The sequence below is a fragment of the Streptopelia decaocto genome, assembly GCF_964273445.1.
Source record: "Streptopelia decaocto genome assembly, chromosome: 17".
Classification (NCBI taxonomy): domain Eukaryota; kingdom Metazoa; phylum Chordata; class Aves; order Columbiformes; family Columbidae; genus Streptopelia; species Streptopelia decaocto.
Window position 1 is genome coordinate 8,265,296 of NC_138672.1, and position 12,395 is coordinate 8,277,690.

The 12,395-nt window shown below is 47.2% G+C and overlaps 2 protein-coding genes across 5 annotated transcripts in view; one reads left to right on the forward strand and one right to left on the reverse strand.

Annotated features, from left to right (window-relative positions):
- The window catches only part of DDX31 (DEAD-box helicase 31), a 42,542-nt gene extending 42,058 nt beyond the window's left edge, over window positions 1-484 (reverse strand). Inside the window, exon 1 of the mRNA XM_082068012.1 lies at window positions 203-484. Within this exon, the coding sequence (XP_081924138.1) occupies window positions 203-262 (60 nt within the window). The 5' untranslated portion in view covers window positions 263-484. The remainder of the gene's footprint in view (window positions 1-202) is intronic.
- A 74-nt stretch (window positions 485-558) lies between these two features.
- On the forward strand, window positions 559-11,730 carry GTF3C4 (general transcription factor IIIC subunit 4). 4 transcript variants are annotated; one of them, XR_014185601.1, is made up of 8 exons: window positions 559-908; window positions 1,679-3,499; window positions 5,292-5,422; window positions 6,071-6,159; window positions 6,740-7,191; window positions 8,803-8,925; window positions 9,180-9,338; window positions 11,247-11,730. XR_014185601.1 is itself a non-coding variant. In XM_082068011.1 (5 exons), exons 1-5 carry the CDS (start codon window positions 561-563, stop codon window positions 6,802-6,804), a joined length of 2,454 nt encoding a protein of 817 aa, XP_081924137.1. In that variant the 5' UTR covers window positions 559-560; the 3' UTR covers window positions 6,805-8,579. The 4 variants fall into 4 exon arrangements, 1 of the variants encoding a protein (XP_081924137.1); XR_014185602.1 differs by lacking the exon at window positions 8,803-8,925; XR_014185603.1 differs by lacking the exons at window positions 8,803-8,925; window positions 9,180-9,338; window positions 11,247-11,730 and adding an exon at window positions 7,305-8,579.
- Window positions 11,731-12,395: the final 665 nt, after the last annotated feature.

Consider the following 12,395-nt stretch of genomic DNA (forward strand, 5'->3'; position numbering starts at 1 on the left):
CGTCCCTCTGCCGGCTCTCAACCCCGTCTCGGGGGAGAAAAAGCCAAATGCTCGATTTTATAAACTTTTCAGACTCTGAACCAACACCCCGCTGAGCGCGGCTCCCCCGGCCGCTGCCCCCCCCCGCCCCGCTCCGGCACCCGGGTCCCGGCGGAGCGGCGGCGGCTCGGCCCGGGCCCCCAGCGCCCCCGGCCGCACGTACCTGGCTGCGGCCCCGCGGCGCCGGGCTCAGGTTGAGCAGCAGCGTCCCGGCCGCCGCCATGGCCTCCGCCTCCCGCAGGGCCCTGGGGCCGCCCCTGGGGCCGGGCTCAGCCCGCGAGGGTGGCGAACAGGCGGACGGGGCGCCGAGGTGGCCTCCCCAAGGGACTGGCCGTTCGCGCGGGGCCGCCAACCGCAACCGGCCCGCCCCGGGGACTCGGCGGGGCTCGGCGCGTCCCTCCCAAGCGCGCCGCCGGGGTGCGGGACAGCGCAGGCGGCAGCAGGACAGCCCCAGCCGGGGCAGCCGGGGGCTTCGTCAGCGGCCGCGCATGCGCGCTGCGGCCCAGGAGGCGGCGGCGAAGATGGCGGCGGCGGAGCGCGGGGCCGGCGGGGGCGGCCCGGGCAGCCCGTCGCTGTCGGCGGGGGAGGAGGAGCCGCCGCTGGGGCTCGACTCGCTGGTCGAGGAGGCGGCGGCGGCTCCGAGCGCGGGGTTCCGGCTGACGGCGGTGCGGCGGGAGCCGGCGGTGCGGCTGCAGCACGGAGTTAGCGGGCTGGAGCCGCTGGCCTGGTCGGAGGATCACCGGGTGTCGGTGAGCACGGCCCGCAGCATCGCCGTCCTGGAGCAGCTCAGCGACGTGCACAGCGGCGGGCAGGAGATGGTGATCCACCGCACGGCCGTGCCCGCGCCCGCCGCCGCCTGTCACCTCAAGGTGAGCGGCGCAAGCGGCCCCGGGGCCGCCGCGCTGAGTCCCCCCGGGCAGGGGAGACCCCGGGGCCGCCTCCCCCCGGCCGCTCCCGATCCTGCCCCCCGGACAACCGGCTGCAGCGCGGCGCTGGTTCGTTTACACGGGGGTAACTCTGCCCAGCCCAGTGTCAGCGTGCAACGGGCTCATCTACCAAGTGCACTTCAGGGATTCTAAAGCTCAGTTGTTTTTTTAAGAATTGCTCGAGCTCCGGTACTTGATGATTATCTCAGTGCAGTGTCAAGTACAAATATTTCCCGGTTTGCTATCTAAGCTGGAAGATTTTTGCAGCAGGGGCTGTTTTGTGCTTCAGGGCGCATCTTTAACTTCTTAGCACAGGGAGGTCACAAGTCTGGGTGAATTATCTTGGTAAATAATAATTCTGTTGTTGTGGGCCTGAACTTATGTTCCAAAATAAGGCTGAGAATATGGAATAACTTGATCTGAACTACTGAGTGCTTTGCAGCTTGAATGTTACACCACATACCTTTAAATACACATTTGAGAACAGAAGTATGAAAACAGGCCCTTCAGTCCAGGAAAAATTCAATAGCTGAAAGTCAAAATTGTACAAATTCAGGTCAACAATGAAGCTTGAGGCTTTAAGAGTGAGGTTAATCAGTCATTAGAATAGCATAGTGTAGGTTGTGATAGAGAATGGGATTAATTCCAGGAAAGTGTCCCTAAAAAAAAAAATTCTACTTCTGTTTTTAAAAGTACTTTTTATTTTCTTTTAGGTTGGTCCAAAAAAGGAGGTAGCAGAATGTAGAGAAAAGTTTGCAAATTCAGTGGATCCAACCGTCAGTCAAACTTTTATGCTGGACCGAGTCTTCAATCCCGAGGGGAAGTCGCTGCCGCCCATGCGAGGATTCAAGTATTCCAGCTGGTCACCGCTGGGCTGCGACGCCAACGGGAGGTGCCTTCTGGCAGCTTTAACCATGGACAATCGATTGACCATCCACGCAAACCTCAACAGGCTGCAGTGGGTGCAGCTGGTGGACCTGACGGAAATCTACGGGGAGCGTTTGTACGAAGCCAGCTACACCCTCACCAAAGCTGACACTCCCAGGGGAGAGCTAGGAGACTTCTCCGAATTTCAGCGCCGGCACAGCATGCAGACCCCGGTGCGCATGGAGTGGTCGGGCATCTGCACCACTCAGCAGGTCAAACACAACAACGAATGCTGGGATGTCGGCAGCGTGCTCCTGGCAGTCGTCTTTGAAAATGGTAACATTGCGGTTTGGCAATTTCAGCTTCCGTTTCTGGGGAAGGAATCGATTACTTCTTGCAATACCATAGAGTCCGGAATAAGTTCCCCTAGTGTGTTGTCTTGGTGGGAATATGAACATAACAACCGCAAGATGAGCGGACTTATTGTAGGCAGTGCTTTTGGACCTGTTAAGATCCTCCCTGTCAATCTAAAAGCCGTCAAAGGCTACTTTACGCTGAGACAGCCCGTAGTCTTGTGGCAAGAAATGGACCAGTTACCCGTGCATAGCATCAAATGTATTCCTCTTTACCACCCCTACCAGAAATGTAGTTGCAGCTTGGTGGTGGCTGCACGAGGACCTTACGTGTTCTGGTGTCTCCTGTTAATATCCAAAGCGGGTCTCAACGTCCATAATTCCCACGTGACGGGGCTTCATTCTTTGCCGATCGTATCCATGACGGCGGACAAGCAGAACGGCACGGTGTACACGTGCTCCAGCGATGGAAAGGTGAGGCAGCTGATTCCCATATTCACGGACGTTGCTTTAAAGTTTGAGCACCAGCTGATTAAGGTCTCGGAGGTGTTTGGTTCTGTCAGGACTCACGGAATAGCTGTTAGCCCGTGTGGTGCGTACTTGGCGGTTATTACAACAGAGGGCATGACTAACGGCCTTCACCCAGTTAACAAAAACTACCAAGTCCAGTTTGTAACCCTTAAGACTTTTGAGGAGGCAGCTGCACAGCTCTTGGAATCTTCTGTTCAGAACCTTTTCCGGCAAGTGGATTTGACAGATCTTGTACGCTGGAAAATTTTGAAGGATAAGCATATTCCTCAATTCCTCCAGGAAGCACTGGATAAAAAGATTGAGAGCTGCGGTTCTACTTACTTCTGGCGGTTTAAGCTATTTCTCCTGAGGATTTTATACCAGTCAATGCAGAAAGCTCCCTCAGAGGTCATGTGGAGACCTTCACACGAGGATGCAAAAATCTTGATATCGGACTCCCCTGGGATGGGCAGCACTGAAGACGATCAAGAGGAAGGAACTTCTAAACAAGCCAGTAAGCAGAGCGCGTGTGACGCGGGCAAAGGTATGGACATAGATGACACTGCAGACGATTCTCTTCCTCCGTCAAGTGACATAGGAGGCCGCGAGCCAATGGAAGAAAAGCTGCTCGAAATACAGGCGCAAATTGACGCAGTAGAAATGCACTTGACACGAGAACACATGAAACGGGTGTTGGGAGAAGTTTATCTACACACATGGATCACGGAAAACACCAGTATTCCCACCAGAGGAGTCTGTGACTTCTTAATGTCTGATGATGGCTACGATGACAGAACAGCACGAGTAAGTGTGCCTCTATGCTCTGGGGATTCGGTGTTACAAGGAATTTCTTTCTCCCCCTTCCGTATCTTTAAATGAAAATAAGATTTCGGGGGTGGGAAAGAGAACTGTAATCATGTCCTCCTTGCCAGTCAGCTTCTATAGAGCGTACAGTTTAAGTTGTCCTTCCTTGAAATTATGGATTAGGAGGGAATGTAAATACAGATATTGAAATTTGGATCAGGTACAATGAAGAATAAGCGTATCTGAATGTTTGCAGAACCAGGGAGAGAACCACAGTTATTCCACTGGTTTGGTGGGTTTAGAACATGTACTTTCATGGCTAAGATTATTTAATCTATGATCTCCGCAAAACTAAGCTTAGGAGGTATTTTCTCTAGTTAGTTAGTTAGTCTGCAGTTCTAATATTCAGAGTTGTAGTATCACTTCTTGAAGTATTTCTAATTGAAAGTCCTGTGCCTGTTCAGGTGCTGTGTCAGCTCTTGTCAGTGCTCCATGAGCCTGCAGTGGAAAGATGGGTTCAGAAAGCGATTGTGTCTTATGAGTTAAATCCAGTGATCCAGGACTTTCACCAAGCTAGCTGAATGTCTTTGTTACAACATATATGGCTTGAACCCTCAGGCACACTTGCATTTATCGAACTACAGTAAATAAGCATAACTGAATGCTTAGCCAGGATAGAAAATCTTCCCAAACTTGCAATACTGCCTCCAAAATAGAAGCATAACTGCGAGGACCTTGTCCTGACTTCTGCAATGTGTGGAGTAAGCATATGTGGCAGGAAATAAGTGATTGGTGAACCTGGCACTGGGCAAGGAAGCTTTCTGAATGTAGACATCAGACAAAGGAAGCTTCAGCAGGAACGCTGCCATCAGCCTCCCGACGCTTACGACTTGATGAAAAGAACATCTTGGATGTCTCTGCATCTCTTTGTGTGAGCAGAGAACAGTTCTGTTTAGTACCTAAGTCCTTAAATCACTTGAACTCTAAATATCACCCTTTCCGTTGCCCCCAGACGGGCAGGGGAAGGGAGCATGTTTCCAGCACTGATGGAGCGTGATTTTCTCTCTGCGGCTTAGGAGCAAGTGGCCCACATGGTGTGGCCTTCAGTAATTCACTGGGAGGGTATTCTGGCAGAACAGCTGGGTTTTTCTAGCATCCCATTACTATGAATTGAAGGTTTGAGAGTTTTCTTATCTTGTAAACAAGATTATTCTTCTTACAGCGATTAAAAGCTGACTTCCAAATTCTATTTTATCTATTCAGTTTACTGCCACATTTTAAAGGTCCTTGGGATGTGGTTTGTATCTATTGAAATGTCAAAGACAAACTTGATCACGTGTAAGTTCTACTATAAACATTACACATACTCCAAGGTGACTGCTGAAGACACGTATTCAGGTAATTTCTGAACAGGAGTATTTTAGTACATCTATTGTGATAGGCATGAGAACGTCAAAGCGTTGCTGGAACCGTCAGTGGCGTCTTCTGAAGTGACACGATACCAGTGTCTTCAGTACTTTGTCAATGTGTAGGGTAACATAACACCACTGCTCCCAAGTTCTCTATCCCTTCACTGTGTGACAGAAATCTTTATATTACAATAAAATGAGAATACATTAATACTTACCAATGTATGATATTTCTTATGCTGTTATTTCTTTGAATTGAGTGCAGAGCACTGATGTTTGCACCCTGTATCCTATTCAGAAACCGCAATATCCCGCAAGACGTTTCCACCTTTCAGTAGGCGGCTGCTTTGCTCTGACCAGTGCTGACCGCTCTGTGTTCCCAGGTGCTGATCGGGCATATCCTCAAGAAAATGAACAAACAGACTTTTCCAGAGCACTGCAGCTTGTGTAAAGAGATCCTGCCCTTCACCGATCGCAAACAGGCAGTCTGCTCCAATGGACATATTTGGCTCAGGTAATTGGTTCTTAAAGGGTTTTTGCCCTCCTCTGGATGATTTAAACATAAATAGCTAACGTAACGCACTTCCTAGTGTTAGAGTCAAAAGTCATAAAGCATTTTGTCTATGCTGCTGTTAATTGTAATTGTTGCTGTTATCTGTCCCCTTCCGTGAGGGAGAGAGGGCATTGTAGATTGGATTTGTTTCTCTTATCAGGACAGTGTTGTTTAAATAAAACACATTTGTCATTTAACTTTTCAAGGGGCAGGGAGAAACTGGCTGGGGAAATTCAAGCACACATCATCCTTTGGAACAGCACATGAAGGAGGGTTTGTTCTAGCTACTTCAGCATTTGGAAACAAAGTAATTTAACAAACCATGATAGGAAGCAGCCACACTGAGCAGTGAGACAAGTTCTGGAATATCTCAAAATGGAAATCTTCCAACAGCAATGGTGATTGTCTCTGGAGACTTAGCAAGTCAGTGGGCTGTCACTTAAAGTAAAACGTTTGCCTAAAAATCTTACATGCTGATTTGGCTATATAGTCATTGCCTCAAAGACACTGGTTCTTCCCCTGGATGGTAACTGTCACGTCACAGGATAGGAGCAGGTCACAAAAAAAAACAATAAAACCTCTTGATAAAACCCACTTGTCTTTTTACAGGTGCTTTCTAACCTACCAGTCCTGTCAGAGTCTGGTGTACAGGAGGTGTTTGCTTCACGACAGCATCGCGCGACATCCGACCCCAGAAGGTAAAACTGTTCCTGTGGGGCTCAGAGAGTTCTGCGTTCTCAAGTTTTAGCTGCATGACTTGAATTAATTTCACTGACTTTCCGCTTTTAGACAGTTACGTGAAGTACCAGTACCCTGCATTTCACTGTGTCCTGTTGTCGTCCATGCATTAGTGGCACACGTTAATTGCAAAACAGTGACTGCAGAAATTAATTTACAAATACTCCATTTTAATGAGAGCTGAGTAAACACATGATCTGTGCTGGGGTGCTACAACAGTTAGTTTATATTCGAGCGGAATATATTAGCATCCAGTTCTGCAAGAGCTGAGGGTCGTTGTTTCAGTGCAAGCTGTGTTGATCCAGCACAGGTTAAGAAATATTAATAGTTGTTACCTTGCTGGCTTAGGTCCCAAACCTCCTGTAAGTACATCATCCAGAGACGATAATGAGAGTCGGATTCCTTCTGAACTCTCAGGTAATCCTGCATGGCGAATATACACAAACTCTTTCAGGATTATGATTTAGTTTGTCCATCTCAGAGATGAAACAGGAATGCCGCCTACCTCCAGCTTTTAACAACTTGTTTTCTTATTTGCAGATCCTGAATGGATCAAGAGGTTGTTGCAAGGACCTTGCACGTTCTGTGATTCTCCTGTGTTCTAGAGATGAGCTATGAAAAGACTCAAAGGATTTTGTGTACTGCATGGGCTCCCTTCAGTCTGGAAGGATATTGAGCGCAGGAATACAGACTTTACTGGAGGGGGAAGACATTGTCCATGACCCTGTAAATAACATATCAGAGGTTCTAGAAGCTCCTTAAAGCCAGAGCCGGTTCCATGCTCCAGAAACAGGAGTACACCTGGAAAAGCAAGTTTATAAAGGGTTTGGAAATGCACCTGATTGAAGCATCAGCAGCTGGACACGCTTCCTTTCACTAACAAGGCACTGAAGTCTTAAGGGCGTGGGGTGAACTGTCCTTTCTGCCCCACAAACGTGAGGTTTCCCCAGAGCTAGGACGGGAACAGCGGAGCTGCCTATTGAATGGTCTTGGTGGGTAGAGAAGGCTTCAGCTTGTAGTGCTCTTGGTTGCTTTTTAACAAGCACTGGCACTTGCTGCAGAAGATTAAACTATCAAAATAATCTGTGGTTTTAATTTCTTGCAGAGTGAAGCATGTGCCAGTTACAGCCATATGAAAGAAATTGGCCATTATATTATATTCACTTTAAAGTCTAAAAGAATAACTGCTTCTTGACTGCTACAACAGTATTGCAGTCAGAAGGGTAATACTGACTGCCTGGGTCAAATATGGATCAGTAAGAATAATTTTTAAATGCAATAATTATTACACTAATAGCAATTGGATTAAACACTAATACAGATCTAATTTCCAATGTTCTTCAGTCTTTTGCCCCGCTTTCTTTTTCTGAACTAAGTTCTAACCACTTCCTTGCTTTTGCTGATGTAAATGCCTTTGGTTTCACTTGCTACCAGCAGGAATCCTCTTTCCCAGTGCAACTCAGTTACCAAAAATTCCCAATTTACCTTATTTTCAATTCAGTCGAGTCTCCCTCATAGAAAAATTGAGCTTTACAGAAGTTCGACACACAAGTAGTCACTCCCAGCTGACAGTTTCTCTTTTCAGAATAATGCAGTAAAAAACCCCAAACCACCCCAAAACTCAATCACCCTGTGGTTAAGATGTTGTAGGGAAAGTTTCCACAAGTGGTCGTGGTCTGGTGAGGCTGGTTCTTGCATAACCCCGACTTCCATCAGGAGATCCTTAAATCAATGTAGCGTGGCCGAGACCAGAAATTCATTCTGCCTTCTGTCAGAAGAACACATCTGTCTCTCTTTGGCACCTCGTTCCCGTGGGGAGCAGGAGAATCCTTTTCAACTTCCTATGCAGTGTTAGAGGAATAATACCTCCAAAATGTGTGTGGTTATTTGGTACGGTTTGTCTTGTTAACTTAAATCCATGTTGTCAAATAATCTAAAGCTTATGTATTTGCATTCTTTGGAGTGCCGGTCTGGACACTCGGATGTGTTGCCCTGTTTGTGATTCATGACATTTCTAATGGTGTAAAGTCCTCTGCAGTTCTTTGAGAAATCAAGGGATTGTCCTGCCAGTATCAGTCTCCAACAATGCATGTGTGGATTGGTGCTTCAGTTTCCTTGATTTACTGACTATGCATATTTTTTTTAATGTTTCTTCACCTTTAGTAGGAGCAAATTTTTCTTCAGCTTAACATTAAAACAAGTCAACGGTCCTTACTATTCAGTGTTTCATGCATTAAGCATGACAGTGCTTTGACTGAGAATAACATTAATGTAGTAGACTAGAGCAGCAGAAGCACATTCATCTGTAAAATAATTAGCCTTGTTTGTAAATATCCTTGGAAGCGATACCATAATTGTATTAAAGAAATGTTTAGTTTTTTATTGCTGTGCATTGCAAATCGAAATTACTTCAGTGTGTCTGCAAGGAAAGAAGATGTAGATCGTGATAGCATCCAGTAAAACAGCGAGTAACCTCGATACCCAACGTGTGTGTAGTTCAAGGCTGGGTACTGTACCTTCTCCTCCCCAGTGCTGATGGGGTTTGGAGCGCTGGGGTGGAACATCAGCTTCCAGTATGAGCTGAACAGAAGGTTTATTCACAGCGGTGGAGAATTAAGTGGAAGCTGCAAGCCCTGTCCGCGCCGTCCTGACCAGTTCGTCAGCCAGTGTTCCCGTTTACAAATTCACCTGACTGGAAAGGGTGACAGAGCTCTCCAGAACCACGTGTAAGTGCTTTTAAAACAAGTCAGAGACCATTTCTTTGATAGTGGCTTAAAAACCATAATAACATCCTGATCTGCTGAAATGTTTAAGTCTGGCTGACCAAAAGGTTCAATGTGATCTCATTAGATTAATTCCTGGTGATTACTTCTGGCAGTTCTCCTGAATTTCCCTGACTTAATGCTTTAGACATGTAGAAGCTCTAGTACCCCCAGCATTCATGTCACAGCATTAATGTTTATTTTCCTTGTCTTTCAAGGCAGTAGATACTCAATATACCATTGCCACTTTATTTAACCTGATTTATGACTGCTGGAAGAATGGGATTTTAGAGCCAACGATGTCGGCTTTGTCTGCATGCCAGTGGAGATCCTTTAGCGCAAAGCTTTCCCTTCTCACCCTGACCCATTCACAACAGGTAAAGAGGTATTGTGATTTCATTTTTCCTTCAAAAAACCTCCAATCTGTCCCGGCCTCGGCACCCGCAGTTTGGGACTGTGGAGCTCAGGCCCGTTCCTGCCGGGGTCTGTAACAACCCACAGGGCTGCAGCTGCCCCTTGGTGCATTATCCCTCGCGTTGTCCTAATCAAACCCTTGTTTCACCCCACGCAGGGAAGGCGGGTGGGTGAGGAAGGTACGAGCACCTGCTGCCAGATCCTCACATTATTTTGCCATTAACAGAGCTGCCTTCTCAAACTAACACACGGTCAACCTATCCAATATTTGGCTCAGCCTGTTTTGCGATGTGAAGCATGCAAAGAATAAATCGTGCAAAATCAGAGTTCATCTTGCTAAGTTTTTGCCCTAAGCTCTGCAAGATGTTTCAAACAAGTGTTTCTCCTCAGCTGCATTTGGTGGTGAGCTCTGGCTGTTATGGTGCCTCACCTCCAGAGGAAGCAGCACTCACTGCACTATTTGCTGTTGCATCTGAGAATTAACAGCCAGAGAGGCCATGTTCTGTGGCTGGAGCTAATGCGTCATTATCTTTGATAAGTAGCTTCTGGTATTAGAGCATTTAAGATGTACTGCTTGTGCTGCTAACAAGAGTTTATCCCTCCCCCCTGGGATGAGAAACTCCAAGCTAGTCCAGGTGGAAGGATCAGCAGAACAGCTCTGGGCTGTTCGGCTCCTTAGTGCCCAGGTGCTGGTGCCATTGTTGGAACTGAAGTGACAGTTTGGGGTCACGAGGACTCTGTCTTGGGTCTCCAACCTACACTTGCTCTGGAACGGGTGACAGTGGAACTCGTTGCTGCCTTTTACCCCAGTTTAGCCCCCACGGACTTTGTTGTTCAATCATCCTTTCCATTTGCTTTCTCCCGCACCCTATTAATTCTATTGTATATTTCTAGAGAAGAAAAATGATGGTTGCTAATACATACATACAGGCAATAAATAGTTCCCTGATTTTCTTAAACTTGCCAGGTTTTCCACTGGCTAATGTATCATCAGTGATTACGAGCAGCATAACACCATTTATTCTATCCTCATTAAGGGTTTCTTGACATAAAAGAACTGAACGCAAACATTTATTGCCCTAGTTAAAGGTGAACAAATCACACTTGTGCTGTTATGCCCTAAACTAACATTTACAGGAGACTTGTTTGTACAAGTTTAATTTCTCAGATACAAAGCCCACCCTTTATTACTTGGCCACCGCTTCACAAACTGGGTGGCCTTGCAGGCACAATTGCTACCAGAGTGGGAAGGGTTTATTCTTTAACCAGAACCAGTACAAATGTCTGTGTGGAGATAGTTTATAGCTCTGCTGGTAAATACCAGGTTGGAAAGCTGTTCTTCTTTCCCCTCTCTGTGGGTGAACAAGGACAACTTGAGCCTGGCTCTTCATCTGGAGTCCCATCCTACCTGTTGAAGGTGCAGAAATCTCAACAAGACAGAGTTGAGCCTTCTCTTGGAAGTCTCAATCCAGGGTGCACACGTTGGTGTGTGTGCACAGCAATGCTCACAGGGCTCGTTTTCACTTCTAACAGAGGAGGACCTTGATACACACGCTTAAATTTCCGTCTGTGCTGATCTTTGGCCGCACTCAGTTCTAACTCATACTTTACACTAGAGACATTCCCAGGCCCCTTGGTGTCAGTAGAAATATTCTTATCCTGTCACTATTTTTTTAATGTTAATGCAGTTTTTAAAAGACCTGAACTCCTGCTGCTCTGTGACGGTCCGAGTGGTGACCTCAGGAGTGTCACAGCTGCCTGTGCGCGACTCTTTTCCCTGTTGCAACACAGCTGGTACACAAGGCACTAAGAAGCATTAACTACGCTGCATTTTGGGGCAGAAAGAGGAGTAATTCCCTGTGCTGTCCTAGGCTGCAGCTGAATCAACCCAAATGTGAATGTCCCTCTTGAAGCACCGTCAACCCAGGAGGACTGGGGCACCACGAGAGCCCACAGAGGAGCTACAGGGCCGGCCGGCCCCACCACATTCCTATTTAACACGAAACTCAGAGGCCAGCCCTGAAAAGGGAAAACACGAGCCATTCCAATGGAACTGCTCAGAGGGGAGTTTTATTTGATTGCTCCGCTAATCTAGTTGATCGTGCGACTTTAATTCTGTTCTGGGGTGCAAGTGTAGCTGACCGACCACACGGTCCCCAGGCTGAACAAAGAGCAAAGGTGAGTTTGACTCTTTTAGTTTCTGGACTTTTTCCTTTGAGCTTTAGTTCATGGGAGGGTCTGACAGAGCTGCTGTAAATACTGATGCTGTGTATATGACACTTTTTGTAAAATGGATTAATGTTTTGTATACTTTGACAGTAGCATTGTAATCCTGCTCCTTTTTTATTCTAAATAAATAAATAAAGTACTTGCTTGTAATGTCTGTATTTTAAGGGATTAGATTCCTGGAAGGGATGTGGGGTGACAAGAAAGAGCAGTGTGGTTACACATTCATTTGACATAAGACTTCACACTTAAAAAAACAAAGCTTAATAATAAAACTCTCAGTCCAGTCCAGTCACAGAACAGTGGTGGTAAAGGCTGGAGAGGACCTGGGCTCTGACGGTGCCTTCAGCCACACAACCATCCCCTTCTCCTCACCAGCACCGGCTCAGCCCCGCTTGTCCCTGACCTCCCGAACCACCATGGCAACTCCAGCTCCAGAAAATAATTACGCTAAAGAACCAACTTTATTTGATGGAAGGGGCTTCACGTCACCTTTTCTTTCCGCAACACAGACAAGCAGCTACAGGGTCAAAGCCGCAGTTCATTCCTACCTGAGATCAACTCAGCTGCAGCTCTGGGAAGCAGAACGGCATTACAGGAACCTGCTAAGCCTGGCTTTGCCCTAAACCAAATCTTAGAGACCTGTACGAACACCTTGCTGGCCTGTCCTTCATTACAGCCCCACAGCTTCTACAGCACCTTGTGGGTGAGTGGTGGTGAAACCAGCTACATTTAAGGCTTTTAGCACCCAAGTTGGGTGTCCTGCCTGGGGATGTTCAGTCATCCTTCCACCA

Coding starts and splice junctions, on each gene's coding strand:
- GTF3C4 (XM_082068011.1), top strand. CDS start 561: ATGGCGGCGGCGGAGCGCGGGGCCGGCGGGGGCGGCCCGGGCAGCCCG. Junction 909..1,678: donor CCGCCGCCTGTCACCTCAAG/GTGAGCGGCGCA, acceptor ATTTTCTTTTAG/GTTGGTCCAAAAAAGGAGGT. Junction 5,423..6,070: donor AATGGACATATTTGGCTCAG/GTAATTGGTTCT, acceptor GTCTTTTTACAG/GTGCTTTCTAACCTACCAGT.